General features: G+C 47.8%; 1 protein-coding gene across 5 annotated transcripts in view; it reads left to right on the top strand.

Annotated features, from left to right (window-relative positions):
• Nucleotides 1-3,440, top strand: part of NTM (neurotrimin) — a 931,342-nt gene extending 927,902 nt beyond the window's left edge. For 3 of the 5 annotated variants that reach the window (XM_032640687.1, XM_032640685.1, XM_032640686.1), the window contains one exon: nucleotides 2,477-3,440. In XM_032640687.1, the coding sequence (XP_032496578.1) occupies nucleotides 2,477-2,583 (107 nt within the window). In that variant the 3' untranslated portion in view covers nucleotides 2,584-3,440. Of the gene's footprint in view, nucleotides 1-1,834; nucleotides 2,156-2,476 lie in introns of those variants that run through there. The other 2 variants (XR_004351138.1, XR_004351139.1) reach the window with 2 other exon arrangements.
• The last annotated feature ends 21,923 nt before the right edge of the window (nucleotides 3,441-25,363 follow it).

Raw genomic sequence — 25,363 nt, 5'->3', positions numbered from 1 at the left:
CTTCTCTCCGGAGATCCCAGAGACTGCTGTACACATAGCAGTGATTGAGTGTAAAGGCTAGAGTTTCTGGTGGTGGTTTATATAGAAACATAGTAGTTAGATTTCAGAAGATGCAACCAATTGAATGGTCAACAATAAGCAAGTCTGAATGGTGCTTCTCGGGGATACTCCTCTGTCACGGGTATCCCAGTGGACTGACAGAAGGAGAGCGTTCAGTTTTGTGTTGCCCAGACGTTCACCTCCCCGGCGGGGAGCAGAAGAGGCGTCTCTTGTCCTTCTCCTCAGGAGAACTTGCGCTGCCAAGAAGTTCGGGCCTTGGGAGCACTGCTGTTGGGGAGAAAGAAAATCTCCTCTACCCTTCTAGGCTCTTCTTGCCGGTCTAAAACTTAAATCGACATAAGACAGAGTAACAGGAGAAAATAAAGCAAACATTTACTAATATGTATACATGGAAGAGGCCTAGGAAAAGTGATTAACTCACCAAAATGTCCCAAAGCCTCACCTTAAATACCACCTTCAGCTAAAGACAAAAGAGGATGTTGGGGGACTTCCCTGGTGGTGCAGTGGTTAAGACTCCACGCTCCCGATGCAGGGGGCCTGGGTTCGATCCCTGGTCGGGGAATAGATCCCACATGCCGCAACTAGGAGTTTACATGCTGCAACTAAGACCTGGTGCAACCAAATAAATAAATAAATGTTTTAAAAAAAAAAGGGGATGTTGGGGGTAGAGGCTTAGGACTTCAGAGGGAGGGGAGGTAATTCACATAGAGAAGGAAAGGCGGGTGTTTGGTAGACAGTGATTTCTGGGCCAGGCAGGGAGATGGACACAGAGAGGAGCAATAACTAACAGATTTTGCAGGTTCGTCCCTGTCTCCACACCCAGGTCACACTGTAGTTACCTATGGTGACAGCTCCCTTCCTGGTACAGGTCTTCTTTCTACATTCTTCAGGTGGTTGGGGGAAGGGCAGTTTCTCCTGAGTCTTTTGGGCCTTGACTGCTTTCAGCTGGAAGTAATCTGCATGCCAAAGAGACATTTTGGGGTGACAATTTTGCTCCCCTGCAGTTTGAACCAGGCACCAGAGACACAGAGATTGGATGACCTGGTGCATTTCAAACTCCTGTTTAGGGCTTCCCTGGTGGCGCAGTGGTTGGGAGGCCGCTGAGCCTGCACGTCTGGAGCCTGTGCTCCGCAACAGGAGAGGCCACAACAGTGAGAGGCCTGCGTACCGCAAAAAAAAAAAAAAAACTCCTGTTTAGCCACTGACCCAGAATCAGAGATTTGTCCCAAAGGTCTAAGGAATAAATCACAGGGACAGTGCTTCCAGGCCAGGACTTCTAGGACTTGGAATGATTCCATATGGAATCAAGAAGCCTGATTTGATGCTGATCTGCATTAGCCAGAAGTGTCTCCATGTCCAGCATCCGAGTCAGGCAAGCAGGTTCTGGCTTTATCCCTTCAACCCAGTGATGACATGGACTTGCGGCGGCGGGGCACCAGCTTTAAACGCCTCCGTTAAATCCAGTGCAAGAGCCTTCCAGAGTAAGTCCAGTCTGAGAAGATGCCCTGCTTCATTAGGTGCCTAATTCATCCGGGCATCCAAACTTGTGTGTACTGTTCCTGAATCATAGCTCCATTTATCAGGGGCGTTCATGGCCACGGGGCTGAGGGAGCCACAAAGCTTATGCTTCAAGTGACAGGGAAGCTGCTGGGGAATTTTACGACCTCATAGTTTTCTTGCCTCCCAAATATGGCTCCACGTCAGAGAGTATCTGTGTGCAGGTCAGGCTGGTGTGTGCCTCTTAGGAAAATATGCCATCCATCTCCCCCCCCAGCAGACACACATCATGGCACGTTCTGCATCCCAGTATCCATGGAAATCTTCCCTTCCTCCTGTGTACACGGCCAGAGGCCACCTGTCCCTTTGCCTCATCCCCCCTCCACCTCAGGCGAGCTGGTTTGGACCTTTCAAGCATGTGATACTTCAGCGAGGTCTGCTGTTACCTGATCCAGATGGGGGAGAGGCCAAGTGCGCTGCCCTGGGACCGAGTGATGGACAGAAGGGGCACCGGGGCCAGTGCAGCAGCCGCAGGGGACAGTTGCTGTGTCCAGCGAGTCCTCTCCTGCATGACAGGAGGGTCACGTGAATGTTTAAGGTGGGCAGTGCTCGGAGGGATTGGACGATGATGCAAACAGGGCAGGGGTCTCACTTGATTGAAGTGCTGTGTAAGGTGTTGATTAACCGGCCACCTTTTCTTGAACTTGCCCCTGAGCCATGGCCTCAGCATGTTCTGACAGCAGAGGAGTAGCAGGCACCCTCACACTGTAACCTGAGGTCCCTCCTGCCCGGGTGGGCGCCCCATCACGTAGCTGTGCCCGTGGGATCAAGGCTAACGCAGCCTCTGGGTATGGAGCTGGGATGCTGGATGCTCCCAGTTGGAGGGGCCAGGCTCACGACAGGTGTGTTGTGTCTGCAGGCCCGGGCGCCATCAGCGAAGTGAGCAATGGAACGTCGAGGAGGGCTGGCTGCGTTTGGCTGCTACCTCTTCTGGTTTTGGTTTTGCACCTACTCCTCAAATTTTGATGTGAGTGCCACTTTCCCCGCCGGGGAGAAGCTGCCGTCACCACCGCCACCAACACATCAGCCACGGCGACCAAGAGCAACGCGAGCATCCCCGTTCTAAAGCAGATACAATCCCACGAAATTCAGAGCCTAAGGGGACACATTCGAGGGAGGGGAACAGAGAATACTTTGGGAAAACAGGTTGAACAAGGACATTGGAAATCGCCTTGCAGATACGTAGGTACAGCTGAGTTTTCTTTCTTTTTCCAAACGGGAAGAATGCACGCGGCTTTGGACCCACCCGCAAGCTGCATGGCGTGACCTCCGTTACCAGTCGGGCAAGGGCTCAGCCGCTCTGCCCACCACAGTGCCCCCCCACCCAAGGAAAGTTCTGGAGTCGGCCACCCCAGATTCAATCAGTCAGTAGAGAAGAACTCAGAGGGAGGCTTGCAGGCCCATTCCTGAACTGTGTCCCTATTGTGTGTGTGATGAAACGCAGCAACAAAAAGATAAATAAAAAGGAAAACTAAACAAGACAGCCTGTCAGCTACAATAATCCCACAATCAACAGTCACAAAAGATATGGTTCAACTTTTTTTTTGTTTGTTTTCATTTTACTACATGGACATCATAGATAACAAGGGATTCTGATTCATTATTAATTTTATTAATTATATTTTCTGATATGAGTCTAAAATTAGTGCAAAAAACAAGACAAAACTAAAAAAGTACACAAGTGAAAGGGGTGAAGAGAAGTATGTTTGTTAAACGTTAAACATGAATAGTATACTTCTTACTAGGTTTACAACTGGTGGACAACACACCAGGCATTAGCCACCTGGTGAGGATTTGGCAAATCCACCAAAAAAAAAAAAAAATTAAAATCCACACATACAATTTAACCAACATCTCCACCAGCGCTACAGATGTCCTCTTCTTCTGGCATTTACTGTAGACAATACTACACTTCTACATGCTGTTTAGAAACGGAAGGGTGACCTGCACCGTATCTTGAGTTTGCTGGCGATGCTTTTTTTGATGACATATATTATACAGTATATATATACATATATTTTTTTTTTGTTAGGGTTCTAGCCATTTTCCTTCTCAGCAGGGTCCTTTCTCAGACATTACTGCATGCTGTATATGGCGTTAGCTGTGTGTTGCTCTTCTAAAAGATGATAGAGTTTACTGGTAATTGTGTAATCAGCTCCTGCCTTTTTATTTTCTTGGGTTATTCACACGTCAGAGACATTTCTAAAAAGTGAAAAGAGAAACAAAACGCTTAACACAAGGCGCAGCATCTTTTCCAGGGGCCGCTCTCAGAGGCGAGGGCGAGTGTGGGGGGCCTGGCTTCTCCGTCATGCCTCGGGCACGGACAGACAGCAAGCAGCCGGACCAACTCAGCAGTCAGTAACCACTCGCTTTAGCCCGTTATGGGAATCTCTGATGCCTTTGTGACCACTGGAGAATCGAATCCTCTTGGTTTATTTTATTTAATTTCCCACCTCTGTGTGCGTGTGTATGAAAGAGAAGAAAATGCAGTTTTTAGGAGGTCTTTTCTTCCTCCCCCGAAGTCTGGGAACCAGAGGAGCCTCGGGGAGGGGTCGTGATGTGATGAGGGCAGGTGGGATTAGGGGCTGGGGGAGGGAGGGGTTGTCTCTGACTTGACATTAAAAAGTGTTCCATGTCCCTCTCTACCTGGTGTGGTACCTCATTCTCAAGTGGCGGGGGAGGGGAGCAGAGCCTGCCTGGCTCAGGTGTGAAGGAGTGGAGCGGGGTTGGGCTCTGGGTTCAGGCTACTGCTCTGTGGACCCCTCGTGGGTGGAGTGGGGCCCCCTGTGGAGCGGGCTCTGACGACAGGCAGGGCTTCGGAGAAAGCACCTTCTCCTCCATCAGAAGCACGGGAGGCGGGCCTCGTGGTGACCCCACCTCCACTGCCTTCAGGCGGTCCTGCTGTGGCCACACACCTCCCCTCATAACCTGGGCAGATGGCAAGTCCAGTTAGGGGATGGCTTTCACGTGTGATTATTTCTGGACGGCATTAGAGTGCAGCCATAGCCCAAAAAGGCCCTGTGGGTGAGTACTGATGAATCCCCAGTCCCATCCTCCAGTGTTTGGGGGACTCTCTTCCATCCAAGCCTGCCCCCCAAACCTTGCCTCTAACTACAAGTTAGGAGAAAAGGTACAGTTTAATGCAGAATAGTTTTCAAATAATTCCAACCTGTTCTGATTGATTCCGGGAATCCAATAAGTAACTGAAGATTCACCGCGAGGCAGAAATGAGGTCCGAGCCGAATCACCCCGGGATTACCGCGCTTGTGTCCTTGGGGGCAGGTTCCACCTGGGAGGAGAAGGAAGCGTTTGGAAAGCAGTGCTTTCATTTTCAGCTGCTTCTGGAAGCAGTGAGAAAATCTTGTTGACGTCATGGTTCTTTTTATTTTATACATTCTTTGTTTAAATCTTTTCCATATGGTTTATCACAGGATCCTGAATATAGTTCCCTGTGCTACACAGCAGGACCTTGTTTATCCATCCTGTATGTAATACTTTGCATCTACCAACCCCAAACTCCCAGTCCATCCCTCTCCCTCCCCCCATCCCCTTCGTGTTTCTTTGTGCCCTCTGCCCTTCCGCCCACACCACCAGGTGCCAGATTCTCCGGCTTCTTCCTGGCAGCCTGAACTGGAGTAGTCGGACCAAGCCTCGCAGATCCGGGCTGCGCTGGAGTCATTCCTTCCTTGTGTCTCAGAACTGCTAAAGGCAAGGGGCTCTGGGTCTCCTTTGAATAAAAGTGGGAGAGATTTACTAGCTTTCCTGTGATCGGAACTTCTATAGACACGGACCAGAGGAATTCCGTGCAGATCGTGGGTCACGGGAATAGAGGGAATAGAGTGGGAAAAACACTGGGAATTTCCATACCTCTAAACTTGAGCCCAGAACCCCCCTGAATAAAATGTACCAGGGCATCTGCAGACAGAGTCTTCCTGGATTTTGTCAGGACAAGAGCACAGAGTGGCAGGTAACCTCCATGTGATTCAGAGCTTTCTCTTTCAGGTTTACTAAGCATGGTTTAGTTCACCCGTCAGCATCCTCTCGGGAAGGACTGGTCTGTCCTGACCAACTGTGACATTGATGAGGAAGACTTCCTTTCACCTTTCACCTGTGCCAGTTGCATAGCCCTCCTTGTCTTGAGGCTCTTTGGAGCTCTGGGCATTCGCTAGCACGTTTCTGGTAGAACCAGCCAGCCGTGACTGCTGACTCAGCAGGTAGGAGAACTCCCTGCCCTGCCTCTGGAGGGGTTTCTTCTCCTCTCCTGTTTAGTGCAACACATAAGCCCTGATCTGCTGAATTTCAGTCTCTAAAGGGTGCCCATGAGACAGGGCCTTCAACCAGACTCAGAGTTCAATCCAGGAGGACATGGCTTTGCCAGGCGCTCATAGGGGTGATTTCTAGGCTTCTCTTCTCAGGAAACGAGCTTTGGCAAGACAGCGCTCACTAGAGTGAGTAAAGAATGCATCCTGAGTAGCGTGTGCAGTTGTTTTTCATGGCACAGATGCTAATGGATGACCATTACTATGGGCCGGACTGGATTTCATACTGGACCCCTTGGTTCCAGTCAAGTTGCGGTCATACTTTAGGATTCAGCCAGTACCTTTAACCTTAGGCTGTCCTTTGGGGAAACCATGCTTGAGGTTTTGCAGATTTTATCCCATAGTCGTGTGTGTGTTGGGGGGAGTACTGGTGGGGAGGTTCAAGCCCTAACCACACACTCCTAGAGAACCCCATTCATCTTCTTTCAACAGAGTATCTGTCCTTTCCCACGAGTGCAGCTGTTCTCAAGTTCCTACCATTAAGTCTTTCCGCATCAGCTCTTCTGCACTATTGGTTCAGGTGTCTGACTTGCAGCGTTGTAGTACTTGTCCAAGGACCGCCTTCTGATGAGTGGGACTCGCAGAACTGGAGCTGTCTTTGCCATCGGTGGTCCACAGATGTTCGCCTCTGTCACTGTGGATGGTGATAATGACGGTGATGATGGACAGTTCTTGTCCTTCACGCTGGAGGGAAGTTAGCAAATGAATTGACGCTGGAGTCTGATGGAGGTTCAGCACATTTCGCTGGACTGACCCCATCTTTATCTTATACCTCTGGACCGCGAGTTCGGAAGGGAAAGCAGTGACGCTAATCAATCACAGGACGGTCCCTCTAATGTGTGGGTTTGATAAAAAAATGTATCATCTGGGAACAGCAAAACGCCCACAGTTTTGTTTATTCTTACGACGGTAAACATTTGAGGTACTTATCACTAGAGGAGAAAAATCTTTGCAGGAGAGAGGTGGCCAAGTGACAGTACCCGCCCCAAGAGCCTGCAGGCTCTCCTGCTACTACTGACCAAATACATGTGCACATGACAGTCCCCAGACAGACAGCTAAGAACTGAGATTGTATCTATTGAATGATTCCTCTTTCAGGCATTTTTCAACATTTTTATTTTAAACCAAATCCAGGAACTAATTTGGTTGGGAGCTTGCTCTTCGGTGCTTGAGAGGATGGAGGCGTCTCATTTGTCATCCCCATAACCGCCAAGTCAGGCCATCCTAAAACGTCAGTGCTCACCCATCTCGGCTCATAATTCAGGCGGTATTTCCGTGAGTGCCCAGCTCCGTCTTCCTCCAAGACAAGACGTGCAAGTTAGCATCCCCATGATGCGTGAGTAACAGACATCTCTGAGCTCTCTGCACCTTCATCCTCGCACTCCTCCTTCCCACAACCCCAGCTTCTCCCATCGCGTCCGTGTCATGGCTTTCTGTAGAACAGACTCCCTAATTCCTGAGCTTAAGTTAAGATTAGTGTGTGTGTCTGATGCATTTTGGGGGCACGATCCCTTATGCAGGAGGCTTCGTTTGGCTTTAGTCGTTTGAATGTTGATTTTACGCCCATGCAAGCCTCCAGATAACCTAGATATGTGCTTCTGGCATATTGTGAAGGTATGTGAGTTGATTTCCATCCTTTAGGGCTCGTTAGCATTATTCGAAAATGAATTATCCCTCGGTTGGAATATCTATTTGATTGGAACGTCCTAGAAATATACTTTGGCTATGGCCATAGAACTTACCTGGCTTCCAGTGGATCTGGTTTTTGGAATTTCTGAGTATCAGTGCAATATTTTGGAAAAGGAACAGAATTGCTAATCAGTAGAACTAGGTTTTTGTTCAGATTCTTCTACTAGCTAGCAGGGCTCCTTTTCCTTATCTTTTGTGTAAATGTTGTAATGGAAAATTACTAATCTTTTTTCTATTTTTAAAATTAAATAATCAAGTCATTTCAGATTTTAATAAGATTTCTGTAAGAAAAATTTTGGGAAGCTGCATTTTTTTATAAATGTAATTTAAGGTGTGAATCTGGACAAGTTCTACAGCCAGTGCATTGTCTTCATGTCCAGAAAGGCTCATGGGAAGGGAAAACATGTCATCATAGCTGCCAGTTCTGCAGATTTTTGAAGTGGCTCCTTGAGGAGAACTTGAGGGGTGGACCCCGTAGCTGTTGGAAGGGAATGTTTTCTAATAACAGACAGTGGCTTTTTCTGGAACGAGAAATGACGTTAGCCCCAAGCTGCTGTTCAGTTTTGTTCTCTGTAAGACACAAGGAAAACAAGGGGGAGTAAACTGCCATATATATTAACGTCTGTGGAAGGGGGCGTCCCTGGTGGCGCAGTGGTTGGGAGTCTGCCTGCCGATGCAGGGGACGTGGGTTCGTGCCCCGGTCCGGGAAGATCCCACATGCCGTGGAGCGGCTGGGCCCGTGAGTCATGGCCGCTGAGCCTGCGTGTCCGGAGCCTGTGCTCCGCAACGGGAGAGGCCACAGCAGTGAGAGGCCCGTGTACCGCAAAACAAAACAAAACGAAACAAAAGCAAAAACAAGTCTGTGGATGGAAAATATATTGGCACTAGACAAAACTCTCAGAGTTCCCATTAAGTGTTTGTGTGTGTGTGTGTGTGTGTGTGTGTACGCACATACACGTGTGGTATTTACGATAATTAATTCTTCAAAACAGATGACACCTGTTATTCCCAAGATTCATCTTTAAAATAACAAGAAATAGTAATGAAAAGAGGGGTCTCCAGGTAAGGTTTTTAATGATCATATCACATCATCCTGACACGTGTTCAGCTCAAGAGCCCAGAAACGTTTGTGCGGATCTCATTTGACGTATTTGTGTATTGTTTATTCAATTCTCAGTTCACCGAGTCCCCCATACCTTTCATTCTACCCCCTAGACTCTGTGTTTCAATGTTAAATCCTCGGTGAAGAGCAGGAAGATGTACGAGTCAGTGGGCAGAGCTCAGACCAAGCTTCATTCACTTGCAGAGTTGATGGGAGACCCAGGTGGAGCTATCAGCCACACCTCCTGCAGGACAGCACGAGGCATGTAACACACATGTGGCCAAGGGGCCCTTGCCTTCCCTTGGAAGGATGAGGGAGACAGAGAAGGAAAGTAAAACAAATGCTCTGTCATGTCATCGATTCCAGCCATTGCCATGTTATTCTCCTCACTCACGCCCGTGGTTCCTCTCATTTGTACTTGACCATTCAGAAAGGGAGACAGACAGGAACTAAGACGTACAGCAATAGATGCTCCATGTAAAATACAAAATTCTTTTCTGTAAGTGTCCGTGGAGTTTAAAAAGCAAGAATAATGCAAATGAAAAGATAAAATTGAGAGGAAATCCAAAAAGACTAGACTTATCCTTTAGGTACCTGGGAGGAGGTCTACCTGTACAGACGTCAAATGTGTTCCATGCTGCTGACGGTAAGTGCTGAAGTGGCAGAGGCGAGGCCCCGCCTCCCTGCTCACCCGTCCCATGAGCACCACTCCTAGACAGGCTCTGCAAGGAATACAATCAGATTTTGCCTATTAAAGGTGACATGTGGATTGCCTGCCAATTTCCCCTCATTTTCTTGAGGAATGGGTATAGGTAGAGCAAATAGAACATGACACAGGCAGACAAAAGATGCCTTCTGGTCCAAACACAACCTCGGGTTTGCTGTGGGGTCTGCAGTGGGTCATTGTACCTTCCAAGGCCTTGATTTCCCCATCAGTAAAATGAATGTTGGCCGAGCTGGTGTCAGGAGTCCTCCCAAGGTCTGAAATCCCGGGTCCTCCTTCTGTGTCCTCACATAGCTCACATCTATTTCCAGAAATAAGACAAGGGCAGGCTTTGAAGTCAAGACAGAGCCTTTGGTCAGCCATCAGCCTCATGGCGCTACGTAAGAGGCATCCACGCTCAACTGGGAAGGAACCCCTTCTTCTGGGATGACATGAAGATGGGAAACGCTGCCATTCTCAAACCTTTGGATGTGAGGCTACTCTTTGAAAATCTGAAGAGAAAATAGAGACAAGCTCTCAAGACAAGAAACCCAAGCAGGTACAAATGCACAAAATGCTCTAGAGAGTTTCAGATGGCTTGTGGGCTATTTCAAACTCACCAGTGAGTTCCACGTTAAAAAACCCTACTGTGAAGTTTCACCCTGGATTTTACTTACAACCCGCTTACACTTCTCAAATATACTGGATAAGAGTTGTGTTCCACATGCTTTGACTTCTAACTAATTAAACATAGAAACAAGCGAAAAACAGGGCCCCTTCTGGAATCACTCAGGGAGCTCCCACCGTGGATTAGAGCCATCATTTAGGAATCAGACTCATAGCGATCTGACTGCACAAGATCTTTGTCTCCAGACTTTGCTGACTGCCTCTCCTCAGTGTATGTCCCGACACTTACGCCAGTGTAGGTGAAACCAAACCCGCTTGTGCTCTTATTTGTAACAGCTAGCGATTGCGATTCTTCCCTTAAGCCGAACAGCTGATAGCCCACAATGAGCCAAAGAAATCAAATCAGCACAGTTTTTTTTTTGTTGTTGTTTCTGTCTTTGTTTTTGGTCTCCCCTTTCCTGTTAGGTCTAAGGTAGTCAGAACATTTTACTTAAGAAAACTTAATTCACCAAGCACTCGTGTTAGGGTTCCAGAATATCAGGATAATTCATCCCTCTCACTGGCATTTTCTTCACGTGCCGGGTACAGGATGACCCCTTCCAAGGGTAAAACAGTTTTTGGTTCATCTATTAAGAATTTGACTGAGCCAACACAAGCACAGCACGTGTGTGAGAGGGTCCAGCAAACCGTTTGCCCAGAGCTGGTTCTGAACAAGGAAATCCACATTCCGCAGTGTAATTCACTAGTCAGAAGTAATCGCTCTCTGTCACGGCAACGCAAAGGGCAGTGAATTCATTACAACCGGTTTGCTGCCGCTTCTCTCCCAAACCTCAGCACCACTGTTTTACAAATACTTCAGACACCCTGGCCTCCTGATCATTTTTGCATTACTACCTGTCTTTTTTCCCAGCCACATATAGAATCATTCTTCTAAACACCGGCACACTCGGAGCATCTCTATTAATGCCTCATCATTCCTTGTCTTCAGAAATAGAAAAGAATAATCAGTCAGGCAGAGTCCACGGCGTCGGATGATCTGAGCTCCAGAACACTGGGGATCAGATTGGAATTTGTGAGTAGAAGCACAGGCTGTTTTCATTACCCGCAGACACAGCGGTGCTGTGGTACATCCCTGAGCTGTCAGTGAGAAAGTCTTTCCAACTAAATATCCCAGTCCCCCGCAACTTCTTTAGTAGCATTTTTTTCTACGCATGTCCCTTTATCCTTTTCTCTCCCAATGTGCTTCCTCCAGTGCAGCCTACCTTTGCAGTAATAACCTAAGAAGTAAGATATCTAAAAAGAACCAGTTTGGAAAGACAAAATGTATTCTGTTCACAGTGTTGTTCTAATACCGCTTTGTTTACACTAGGCACTCAGAGTAACAGTATGACTTTGAGGAAAGAAACGTGATCTGGTTAGGCTACACCTGGGAGGATGCATTAGGTGTTCAGAGCCCTGGAATCCATACACATGAGGCCAGGTCATTGTCAAGGGCTTAGATGGCATCTGAGGCTATTCTATGCAATAAGCTGCACCAGTAGATCCCAGCCACTAGGTTAATGTTAGTCAGGACAGTTGGTTGGATGTAGGCAACTTTATTCAGCTTCAGCCATCTGGTGAGTAACCCGGATTATCCACATGAACTGAACAATTGCCAGAGAACTCCCAGCTCCCATTTCTTCAAAAGTTCATTAGGAGTGACATAGCAACATGGCAGATAAGACATCCTTGTCTAATCTCCCCCATTCCCATGACAACAACTCAGCATCTACCTACGGAAAAGAAGTGCCTTCATGGATGCTGTAGGATCCAGCACCATATACCAAGGGGCTGGGAGGAGACTTGCCCACCTTTGCATTGGGCGACAGGAATACAGACCTTGGTCCTGGTTGTGGGCCCTGTGGTGGTTTGTGAATTGGCCCCAGCCCCTCTCAGCTGTGTTCCAGGAGTCCCTGGAGAACACTGTCTTAGACAGTCAACCATGAACTTGAGAGCCTTTGCCGAAGTCCAGGTTTGCAGCAGAGAAGATCCAACACGGCATTAGGGTTGAAAACACAAGTTTGAATGCCTTGGACAGGGTAAGAGGATGGGCTGACTTTACCCGCAAACCCATATCCCCACAGCAACACAGCTCAGTGCCAAGGCAGACCTTCCTGAGCCCCTGGTTTCTTCCACAGGGAGATGTAGGTGTGCGGGAGTAAGCACTGGGGCTCCCCAGAGGTGAGGAATGCTGCCAGAGACTGATTTTCCTCTTTCTCCACCTGGAGCACTGAGCAGGGAGCTGCATGACTGGGGCGCCGGCAGGGGCCGAGAGAGCAACAGAGGGCTCTGGGAGAGCATTAAAAAGGACGCAGAGCCTACGAACTGGGTGCAGGCTCCATCACAAAGCCTTCCCATGAGCTTCTGGTGATATCTCGCCCATGCATCCTCCCAGCTGGCCCACGGCCACCCGCAGAATTCCACATGCCTCACCCACACACCTCCACCTCCTGTGGCTAGCTCTCTACATACGCTCTTGACATTGGTAAGAGTGAACTTTGCTAGATGCCTAGTCAGCATGTGCAGGAAGCCTGTCAAAATCTGCCGGCCAGGGGGAAACCACAAACTTGAGCTTTAGGGCCATGCTTGGGAAAGCAAAAGGAAGATGTCAGCGCTTGGCCTGGTGCATTGCAGGATCAAGGGAAAGCATACAAGCTGAGGAATTCTGCCCCAGGAGAGAGCAAGAAGCATGGAGCCGGCATATCCACAGAAGGTCTGAGAAAGCCTCAGAATCCCAAGAGACTTGATATTATTCATTCACTCAGGGGACAAAGCAAAAAGAATGAAGAAAGCCTGTGGATCTATGGAATACCACTGAAAGAAGAAATCTGCAAATTATTGGAATCCCAGAAGGAGAAGAGAGGGAGAAAGGAGGAGAAAGCTTATTTAAAGGAATGATGGTGGAGAACTTCTTAAATTTGGATGAGATTTGGATATTCTAGTCCATGAAGCTCCTAGGTCACCAAACAAACTCAACTTAAAGAAATCTTCTCTAAGACATTATAATAAAACGGTCAAAAATGAGACAAAGAGGGAATCTTAAAAGCAGCAAGAAAAAAGAAACTTGTAACTTACAAATGAAACCCCATAAGGCTATGCACAAATTTCTCAGCAGAAACCTGACAGGCCAGGAGAAAGAAATGATATAATCAAAGAACTAAAAGAAAAAGAAAAACAAACAAACCCCAAAAAACGTAAAAGCTCCCAGCCTAAAATACTCTACCCCCAGCAAGGTTGTCTTTCAGAAATGAAATAAAGACTTTCCAAGATAAACAAAGGCTGAGGGAGGTTGTCACCAATAGACCTGCCTCACAAGAAATGCTGGAAGGAACTCATCAAGCTGAAATGAAAGGACGCTAATTCGTAACATGAAAACATATAAACATATACAAAACACTGGTAAAGTTAAGTACATAGTCAAACTCAGAATGCTCTGATACTGTAATATGGTGGTATGTTAACCACTTAATTCTAGTATAAATTTAAAGGACTAAAGTCTTAAAAATAACTATAGTAAAATAATATGTTAATGAATACATGATATAAAAAGGTAAATTGTGACATCAAAATATAAAATAGGAGGGAGTAAAAGAGTAGGGTTTTTTTAATGGGATCAAAATTAAGGTGTTAGCATAAAAAGACATTTCTATAAGATGGTTTCCGTAAGCCTCATGATAATTACAAAGAAAAACTTAAAATAGATACACAAGAGAAAGAGAAAGGAATAAAGGAATACCTGTACAGAAAATCACGAATTCACAAAGGAAGGCAGCAAGATAGGAAGAAAGAAGTAAGAGAACTCCAAAACAGTTAAAAAACAATTAATAAGGTGGCATGAGGAATTCCTTACCTATCAGTTATTACCCATAATGTAAACTGATTAAATTCTCAAATCAAAACGTATAGAATGGCTGGATGGATGAAAAAAATCAAGACCCAACTGCACGCTGCCTACAAGAGACTCACTTCAGCTTTAAGGGCAAGGGTTCAAGGTGAGGGGATGGAGAAAGATATACCATGTAAGTGGAAACCAAAAGAAAGAAGTGAAGCTATACTTATTTCAGACAAAATAGGCTTAACACTAAAACTTTGGCAAGAGACCATGATAGTCATTATATAATGATAAGGGGTATAGAAGGAATGTACCTCAACATAATAAAAGCCATGTACCGTAACAACAAAATATCAGTAAAGGGAATAAAGAAAACCACTCCATTCATGATAGCATAAAAAATAAAACAGAAATAAGTTTAACCTAGGAGGTGGAAGGTCTGTACACTGAAAACTGTAAGACTTTGAGGAAAGAAATTAAAGAATACTCAAATAAACCTGAATATATTCTTCATGGACTGGAAGAATTAATATTGTTAAAATGTCCATACTACCCAAAGCCGTCTATAGGGTCAATGAAATCCCTATCAAAACTTCAGTGGCATTTTTCAGAGAAATACAAAAAGCAACCCTAAAATTTGTATGGAACCACCAAAGACCCCAAACAGTCAAAGCAATCTTGAGAAAGAACAGAGCCGGAGGCATCACACTTACTGATTTCAATCTATGTTACAAAGTTATAAATAACAAAATAGTATGGTACTAGCGTAAAAATAGATACATAGAACATGGATCAGAAACAAGAGCCAATAAGTAAACGTTTGCAAGACGGTCAACCAATATTTGACAAGTGAGCCAAGAATACTCAATGGGGGAGGGATAATCTCTTCAATAAATGGTGTTGGAAAAGCTGGATTATCACGTGCAGAAGAATGAAATTGTTCCCATGTCTTACAACACTCAGAGAAATTAACTAGAATTGGATTAAAGACTTGAATGTAATACCTGAAACCATAAAACTCCTAGAATAAAACATATGGGAAATGCTACTTCACATTGGTTTTGACAACAGTTTTTTTGGATGTGACACCAGAAGCACAAGCAACAAAAGCAAAAATAAACAATTGAGACTACACCCCAAAGCTAAAAGTCTACATAACAAAAGAAATAATCAACACTATATATAAAATAGATAACCAACAAGGACCTAGTATATAGCACAGGGAACTCTACTCAATATTTTGTAGTAACCTATAAGGAAAAAGAATCTGAAAAAGAATATATATATATATATATATTCTTCATATACATATGTATAACTGAATAACGGTGCCGTACACCTGAAATTAACATACATCTATTCAACTATACTTCAATAGTGAAAAAGAAATAGTCAACAAGCTGAAAATGTAGCTTACAGAATAGGAGAAAAAATTTGCAAACCATGTATCTGATAAGGGGTTAAAATATATTAGAAACATATACAACTCAATAGCAGAAAACAAAAATCTGATTTTTTTAAATGGACAGAGGAACTGAATAGACATTTTTCCAAAGTCATACAAATGGCCAACATGTACATTAAATGTGTTCAATATAATTAATCATCTGGGAAATGCAAATCAAAACCACAATGAGATATCAACTCACACATGTTAGAATGGCTGTTATCAAAAAGATAAGAGAGGACGTGTGGACAAGGATAGGGGAAAAGGAAATCTTTGTCTTCTGTCGGTGGGAATATAAATTGGTGCAGCCACTATGGAAAACAGTATGGGGTTTCCTCAAAAAAATTAACAACATAACTACCATATGATCCAGGAATAACATTTGTTGGCATACATTCAAAGAAATGAAATCAGGATCTCGAAGAGACACCTGCAATCGTATGTTTATTGCAGCATTATTCACAGTAGGCAAGATATGGAAACAACCTAAGTGTTCCCCTGTGGATGAACGGATAAAAAAGATGTGATATATATCATATATACAATGTATAATATATAGTGTGTTTTTCTATAAATATATATGAAATATTATATATATAAATTTATATATAATTCACGCATGAGAAAGAAGAAAATCCAGCCATCTGTGACATCATGATTGGGCCTTGAGGGCATTATGCTAAGTGAAACAAGTCAGACAAAGACAAATAATGCACAATATCACTTACATGTGGAATCGAACAAAGCCGAACTCACACAAATAGAGTAAGATGGTGGTTTCCAGGGACCGGGGGCTGGGGTAAACGGGATGTCAGTCAAAGGTACAAACTCTCAGACATAATGTAATGAAAAAGTTTTGGGCATTTGATGTGCAGCGTGGTAGCTATAGTTAACAATACTGTCTTTTATACTTGACTTTTCATATGCTCTTATACTCTTCATCAGAGTCTTATACTTGAAAGTTGAAAATTATGTGAAGTGATGGAGGTGTTAACTAACCCTACCGTGGTCATCATTTGGTAATATATAAGTGTATCCTATCATCACATTGTAGTCCTTAAATTACACACTATTATATGTCAGTTATATCTCAGTAAAGCTGGGGGGCGCAGAAGTTCATATTAAACTCCAGTTTCCCAGTGGCTCGTGGTTCCTGGTATGACAGGTACCCAACACCGTTTCAGTGAAAGTTCTCACTTCAACCCTAACAGCAGCGATATTAGTATTGTATGAGGATTTACAAATCCCTTCCGGAACATTAGGTCTCCACAGAGTTGAAAGAGGAGTTCAGTAGATTTTTGCTGTTGAGATTTGTGAGATTGGCTTTGATCCACTAAGAATGAGGAATCACCTGAGTACACGGGAGGGAGGGAGAGAAGGACAGTGATTACAGGTACAAAGGCCCTCAGCAGAGAGACACCCAGCAGAACAGAGAAATCGGTCACCTCCAGCTTTATTTTCTCATACACATCGTTTCAACTATTTTTTTTTTCTGGGACAGGGAACCTTATACACATAATTGAATGCAAACCAGTATAAGTGCCATTTTTCTTACACACACATTTGACACTTAAAGGCCAGTGAACTTTTTTCTTTTTTTTTTTTTTATTTGTGGTACGCGGGCCTCTCACTGTTTCGGCCTCTTCCGTCGCAGAGCACAGGCTCTGGACACGCAAGCTTAGCGGCCATAGCTCACGAGCCCAGCCGCGGATCTTCCCGGACCGGGCCACGAACCCGTGTCCCCTGCATTGGCAGGCGGACTCTCAACCACTGCACCACCAGGGAAACCCCGCCAGTGAACTTTTTAAAATATAAGGTCTGTGTGTTAAAACACTGGCCTATTCTCAATCCCTGGTGCAGCACGTCTGAATCACAGGGGGAGATACCTATCAAATTAGAATCTCCAGAGGGAGGGCCATGGAATGTGTCTTCTAAACCCGAGGTCCCCAACCACCGGGCTTCCAACCAGTACCGGTCTTCCGCCTGTTAGGAACCAGGCCAAACAGCAGGCGGCGAGCGGAGGACGAGTGAGCAAAGCTCCCTCTACGGCTCCCCATCCCTCACATTAGTGCCTGAACCGACACCCCCCGTGGAAAACTTGTCTTCCACGAAACCGGTCCCTGGTGCCAAAAAGGTTGGGGACCGCCATTCTAAACTAGTTCCCCAGGTGAGCTCTCAAAGTGAGGAAATCCAAAATAAACCATGCGGTTCTTCCAATTGCCCAATTATCAGCCACGAAACAGAATGAAATAATGCCATATGTAGCAACATGGAGGGACCTGGAGACTACCATACTAAGGGAAGTAAGTCAGACAGAGAAAGACAAATACCATATGATATCACCTATATGCGGAATCTAAAAAAAAAATGATACAAATGAACTTATTTACAAAACAGAAACAGGCTTACAGACTTTTAGAGAATGAACTTATGGTTACAAGGGAGGAAGGGGGAAGGATAGATTGGGAGTTCGGGATTGACATGTACACACTCCTATATTTGACACAGGGAACTATGCTCAATAGTCTGTAATCATCTACATGGGAAAAGAGTTTGAAAAAGAATAGATACGTCTATACGTATAACTGGATCACTTAGCTGTACACTTGAAACTAACACAAGATTGTCAATCAACTCTACTCCAATATAAACTAAAAATTAAAGAAAAAAAAAAAGATAGCAGAACGGCAGGACATCCCAAATGGTGTTGCACAGGTTGTAAGGTGGGCAGGTGTTCAAAGGAGACAGGGGTGGGAGTTGGGGGGAGGGTGGCTGGAATAGCCAGGGTGATCCATTGAGTTGGGGAAGGAAGACAGGATTCGGACAGCAAGAAGATAAGGACTTCCAGCAGGGAAACCATGTGAGGGAAACTCCAAGGTGAAAATGAACAGAAAGTTAGACCTTTCTCCGGTGAGAAGAGACAGGAGGAGATGGCTGAGACCCATGCATTGCTCGGTTTTTTCCCTCTTGTAATGCACATCAGTAAAGGTTACAGTAAAGGACACAGAGACAAATGCCCTCGGCTTATTGCTGTAAAGCTGTGACTGCAAACACCCAGGTAGGACCTGCACCCTGGAGCCGGGTCAGCTCTCCTGTGGGCCACAGTCTGACGGTGTGTTGCTTAAAGACTCGTTACCCTGACAGCTGGAGAAGTTGGTTCCTGTTTTCTTCCTTAGACAGAACTTGCCTCTCTTTTCCCTGCTAGAATGGTAAGTTCTAGTGGGAAGAAAATATAATGGAAACTAATACAAAGGGAAAAAGGGAGCGTGACATTCCAAGACTTAGTGCTTTAATCAGAACCTGGTGTCAGGAAAGCAAATCCTTTCCATTTGCTCTTCAGGGGCACGGACAGATCAGGACAGACTCCAGCCGACAGGGGCTGTCCTGGGGACACCCTGCTCGACCAGGCCTTGGGCGCTTAGCTTGAGTAGCTTCCTTTTGCTCCTCTGAACCAAGCCCCTTCCTTTTCTTCCTTGCTCTGCACCCGGAAGGCTGGCCTTGACCGCTGGCCTCAGTTACAGCCCCTGTTGTCCAGCTGTAGGCTGGAGCCAGCTCACTGGGCCACCAGGAGGAGGAGTCCAGAAGGGAGAGGGCAGAGAGGTTGGGCTTTTCATTCCTGGGCCCCTTCTTGCTGGCTGAGGTTCCTGGTGGCTATGTGCCTCCACGTAGGCCTCAGCTCCCATGAGGCAGCCCTCTCCACGGCTGTAGATCTAACCAAATTCCCATAACGACTCCACACCCTTGACCTTTCAGGCTGAAGGATTGCAGAAGTGTCCCACTCTCCCCGGGCCTGAGGTGTCTGTCCATCCCTTGATGCTTTTCCTTAACCCCAAACACATGGCTGTGCCGAAGTCCCCCATTGATCTCTCTTCAGTCCCCCCTTGGTATGTTGCCTGCTTCTTGCAAAACTCCCGAACGATCCGTTCATAGCCTGATGATGGAGAGACCCAAGAGGCTCCAGGGGAGAGCGGATGGGGTGTCCAAGAACAGCAAGGATGTCCAGGGGCCCTGCAGCAGCCAGTATGGAAGTGTTCCCGCATTTTAGCAGCCACAGCCATCATACACGTGGGTGCTGGTTGCCATCAGCCCCGTCCTGAGCATTAACTGCTTCTGTCTCCTATTTCACATAAAGAAATCAAGACTCAAGAAGGTCAAATGAAATGGCCCATTATAATTTTCCTGTCTGGGGCTACTGCTTACGAATCCTTTTAGGATGGTGAATGCCACATTCTATATATAAAACCATGACATATAAAGGAAACATGTAAGAAATTCTTTCAAAAGGGTCAGAACCCTGAGTGCCTTTATGTCCTTTACCTGTGATATTTTTTTATCACCAACTCAATGAATTTAGTTTCTCTGCTCCCTGGAAAGCACCTATATCATAGTGGAGACCTTACCTAATTCTTTGTTTTGCTACAATGTCTGACATGTTTTTGGCATTTAATGAATGTCTATTAATAACACCTATCCACGGGGGCTCTGCACTCAGTGTGATCGCTTGCTGTTTCATATACAGACATATAATACAAAATAAGAGATCGACTTTCTTCCAGATGAAATCATGGGTCAGCCCTCGAGAGGGCTTTCAGAGCCCGTGTCACTCAGCTTTCCGCCCCCAGGCAGACCTGGGCTCCAACCGTGACAATCAGAGCCGTGTCTCTCATGGGCACCTCTGCACAGGTGCCTGGCGGGCCGTTCCCCGACGCTACCAGACCAACAGCATGAGGGCATCTCTTCCCGTTTGGTCTAAACCCTTCCCGTCAGACTCTGCCTGCAACTACGTGCACACAGTGGGCAGAGAGAACCAGTCACGGCCGGGCGGGAGGAAATTGGTGGAAAATGAAAGCAAACCCAGTGGAGAATGATGGTGGAGGGCTGAGAGGCAGGGGTCTCATTCCTCCCAGGTTGAAAGCAAAAGGATGAGATTGGGGGGGGGGGGCAGTCATGCGTGCCCCCCCCAAAGGGACAGCTGCTGAGCCTCCCCTGTGTTTCAGGCGGTGTATTAGGCCCTAAGGTTATAGGAATAAATAGGGACATAAAAATAGGACACAGGGATGAATTCTGACCCCGAGGAGCCTTCTGTTGAAAAAGGATGAAAAGTAGAAAACGGTAGCATAGTTTGTGGCTTATTCCTTCCCATATTCAAGTTCCAGGAGCCTGAGATAGGAACAAGAGAGCTTCAGATACTTCCCTTCCAGCACCGTGCTAGAGTTAAGCAATAACTGCTTCTGATGGTTATTTAAGCACCCTAGTACCCGTGACATCAGGTTTTGATAAGATTCAATGAGTTAATATGTATAAAGCACTTTAAACAGTGCCTGGCCTATAGAGTAAGCAGTGTATGAGGGTCACAAAGGAGAGCTACAGTGTGAGTTGAGAGAAATCTAGGGGCCTAACCTGCTCTCGGGGATCAGAAAAGGCCTCCTGGAGGACACGCCACGTAAGCTTGGGTCGGGGTGAAGCCTGGGAGAAAGCCCCCCGGCAGCGAATTCAGCGCCCTGCAGACGCCGTGGAGCAAAGAGTTTGGGATGGGCCGGCTGAAGCACAGGTGAAGAAGAAAGGAGCAGTGAGGGATGCAGCTGCCCTGGCCCTCAGGGCGCAGGTCAGGTGCGGCCCTGCAGGCTGGGAAGGGGGTGGGCTGGAGCCCAGCCCAGGCAGCAAGGGTCTGCCTCCCTGGAGCCCTGCATCACCTCCAACTCCTTTATTTCCAACACCTGGAGAAGGAGGTCCCAGAGACATAGAGAACTGAGAGACCTCGCAGTGGAGACCCCAGGACTGTCACCTCCCAGATGCGAGATGGGAGGGATTAACACTGTGGGGACCGGTGTGGCCCTCCCTCTAAGGGACTCACCAGGCACTTCTTGGGTATCTAAGGGAGACCACCCAGTAATTCTAAGGAGACATGTCTGAATTCACCCAAAGTAGCTGGCACTACCTCAACAAAGAAGAAACAGATGAATACATATATTTCATCTCAATGGCGGACCCTGTTGAAAAGCTCCTAGGACTGTCATGGTCCAGGAAACTAGTTTTATGAGACTGTACTACTTAAGGACCTGCACTTTTAGCCCTGGTGGAGTGACGGGGTTTATTCTCCCGCCTGATGTGTCTGGGACACAAACTGAATACAGGAGCCCGGATTTCACTCACTGGATAACATAACCAAGGCAGCATGGAACGGCCATCCCTTAGAGAAGGGAAACAAACGAATGTGGTCAGTGGTTGCCCCAGATCACTGTTCAGAAAGAGTTTCCCGGCAGCAGTGCAGGGAGCAGGGCCCAGCATGGGGCCTGGCAGTCTCCTGAAGCAGCTGGGATTCACAGGGAGAGCCCTGAGAGAAGAAAGCTGCACACGGCCCCCCCAAGGCGTCTTCCCCCGACACCGACCACCTGAGCATGTATGCGCCTGGCACACCCGAAGCCCTGGCAAGGCCTCCAACTTGGATCAGGTCCCTGAGGCAAAGCAAGGTAATGATTTTACATGCCTACAAGGCCCGGCGCCAAGGGTCGTCTGTGACCTCAACCCTACGGCTGCCTCGAGACCTGTCACCAAGGGCTTAGCTGCCCTTAGACAGCAGCTGGTCACGTGGAGGCCATAGGGACCTGCAGATCAATCTTCTTCACACTGAAGCACGGGCCAGAGAAGACCTCGCACAAGGTTTGAAATCAGAGAGGCCGCTGCAGGAGGCCGTGTTGAAGGGCGCGTGGGGGCAGGACCAGGGGCTCAAGGGCACCTGTGTCCCTTAGATGCCTTTTCAACTCCAGTGACCCTGGAGCTGGTGCTCAGGGTGGAGGACGAGGAAGCAGAGCCAGTGACACAGGGTCTCAGGCAGCAGGACCGGTCAGGAGAGGTAGCAACGGGAGGCCCGGCTCCGGCCAAGGAGTAGGGATGGGTGTGGCTATCAGAGGGTGCTGGGGTCAGCCCGTCACCGCCAAGGCATTGGGAGGGAGCACAGCCGGTCTTGTCCCCGGCCTGTCCTCCAGGCAAGGCTGTCTGGGTATAAATGGGCCCGCTCTTCTGCTATCCTGGGGAACAGGACACAAGCAGGGCAGCCTCTAGTCTCTGATAAGGAGTCTCAGAGACAGGTATTCAGCCCTTCAGGGGGTGTCGTGCAGCTGCTACCACAGCAGCCGAGTTGAGAGGAGGCTGTCCTCAGCCCCCAACGGGAATACGTCCAGAAAGCCCTAAGATTCTGCGAGTAAACAAGCTTCTGTGTTGAGTAAGGCAGGTGTGTTCGTTTCCTGTTGCTGCGGTAACAGATGAACACATGCCTGGTGACTTAAAACATTACACATTTATCATAGAGTTCAGGAGGTCAGAAGTCCAAAATGAGTCTCACGGGGCTAAAGCCCAGGTGTGCGCAGGGCTGGTTCCTTCTGGAGGCCCAGGGGGTGCATCCTTTTCCGTGTCCTTTCCAGCGTCCTCAGGACACCTGCATGCCTGGCTTCTGGTCCTTCCTCGATCCTCCAGCTCTGAGCCTCGTTGACACACCTTCTCTGACCCCGATCTTCCCGCCTCCCTCTTACAAGGCCTCTGTGACTACACTGCATACCACAGACAATTGGGGTGAGCTCTCCATCTCAAGTTCTTTAATTTAGTCACACCAGCAGAGTCCTTTTTGTCACTAAGGTAACCTGTTTACAAGGTCTGGGGATTAGGACATGGAAATGTCTGGGGACTGGCTGGTGGCATTGCACAGCCGGCCGTGATTGGCTCTTTGTGGTGGAACGGAACAATGTGGACCAAATGGCCCCCTGACTCTGAAGCACACGTCCTCCTGGAAGGATGGTGATAAAGCAGAAGGGCCGGGGCAGAAGCCGCTACGTTACCTTCAAGTAAAGGAGCTCCGAAATCCCTTCCTGGAGAGATGTTTTCTCTTCAGGGATGATGGGACCCTGGAGAGGGAATGAGAACCACGGGAGCACCGGGGGGAGGGAAGGGCCCTCGCGGCCTGGACCAGGCACAAGTGTCCAGTGTATGCTCAGGGCGGAGTTGGGAGAGCCCTGATTTGTTGTTTGTTTATTGTGATGATGTTTACTAGGGAACCCCTAAAGCCTGAGTATGGGGCGAGAGGCTCGCTCTGCTCTGTGGTAGACAGTGATGCTGGCGTAAAACCCAGAACTGTGAATAAAGAGAACTGGGGCTTGAGAGCCGGCCTGGAAACGATGCTCACCCAGCCGGCCCCAAACATTTCCACGCTCACTCTCTGATGCAAAGAGAGCTGCCAGCCAAGAGCTTCTCTGGGGTGGGACTCGTGGGCAGAGACTGTGGCATCCATGCCAGAAATCCGGCGCCAGACTGGTGGGGCCCGGCCTGGGTGGCTGGCTTTAGAAGTCCAAAGCTGGGCTAGAGCCCGGAGGAATGCTCAGTGGTTCTGGGAGTGGTGGGCAAGGCGAAGCATCACCCAAAGCCCCTTCACGACAAGACCGGCTGCCCAGTGGGCAGTGCGGGCAGCAGATAGCCCAGAGCTCCCGCGGGCTCCACCTCCAGGGCTCAGAGCGGCCTGCTGCAGGCCACGCCTCACCAGGAACAGCCCACATGTGGCACCAGCGAAGCAGGATGGAAGCAGAGCCCTGTGAGGGCAGTACTCTCTCTAGAGACCCGTCCAGGCTTTCTGCGGCCTGAATCCTGCTTGTCGATACCGACCAGGGTTCCTGGCCCTCCCCCAGTGAATGGAAATTGACTAGAGGCCAGGCAAGACATTCAGGCAAGGCTTTACTGGGGCCCCTGCTACACAGCAGCGTGTCGGGAGAACGGACAACAGGTTCCCACGCTTGCTTGCTCCCTGGGTGGGGGAGGGGAGCTGGCTCCTTACATGGGGTGAGGGTAGGGGCGCGTCCAGGGGTCGGGCCGGAGGGGTGGCTTGGGTGTTTCGCCCACCCCTCTGGTGATGCTGAGTGCAGGCGGCATGCACAGTGCCCACTTTTGCTCCCAGCTCTTCAGAATCGGCAGTTGGGTTTTGTTTTGTTTTTTAGTTGTTTTGTATCTTGTATCCAGAATTTGCCTCAGCTGTGCACACATGCAGTTATTTTTAGTCCCTTACAGTCTCTGTGTGTTTTGTTGCTGAAGGAGAGGTGTGTCTAGGTGCAAGCACTGCAGCGAAGGGTCCCAGGTCCCAGACTGTGTCATTGGGACCTCTCCCCATGCACCATTCCTCTCCCTTCCCGTAACAAGCATCGATCCCTAGTACCCAGTTTGGTCTTTAAGTAGAAGTCACCTTGCATCAGAGAAGCACAAGCAGCTCTGTCACACAGGAGGTTGGGAGCACAGATGGGCCTGGGCAGGACTTGGTGGCCAGGACGGGCAATGTCCTGAGAGGAGAGAAATCTGGACAGGGGATGCTTGCTCAGAACCAAGCGTCCCGGGAGGAGCTGGCAGTGGCAGTGCTCTGCAGGAAAGCACCTGGGCGGGTGCCCGGGACCAAGGAAGCAGTAACTTCAGGGGCCGTATGCGTGCGGCCCCACTGCAGGGCAGGCAGGTGGTGTGCCTGGTGAAGGCCTTTCTGTAGCACAGACGAGTGTTGTGGATCTTAGCAGTGAGGCCAGGCCGAGGAGTTGGCAGGCCGGCAGGGGACTCGTGTCCTTTCCTGGCACAGCACTGAGAGAAGAGTTTCCTCCCCTCACTTTCTATTGGGCTGAGTAGGTGCCTGGGATCTTGGATAATTCAGGGTGGGATGTTCTTTAGAGAGGGAGGCACTACCTCCCATTAATGTGGGGCTGAGGGTCACTAACTGCAAATAGAAAAGAGATATGGATGTATATGCAACCAAAACTGGTAGAGCAGGTCATAAGGACATCATTTAGATGTTCAGATTGGCGCCATCACTAATGCGTGACACCAACTCAGTGCTAACACTGGGACTTCCATTTCCCACATGTGGAAGAAAAGTAGTTATTTAAAAGTAGTTATTTCTCTCAGTATGAGAGAGGTTCAAAGATAGAGGATGTAAGTATGCAGAGTGGGGCAGGGGACAGAATGGACTTGA

Source organism: Phocoena sinus, chromosome 8, assembly GCF_008692025.1.
Source record: "Phocoena sinus isolate mPhoSin1 chromosome 8, mPhoSin1.pri, whole genome shotgun sequence".
Lineage (NCBI taxonomy): Eukaryota > Metazoa > Chordata > Mammalia > Artiodactyla > Phocoenidae > Phocoena > Phocoena sinus.
The sequence above is the reverse complement of the archived record's forward strand: the minus strand, read 5'-3'. Positions and strand labels throughout refer to the sequence as shown.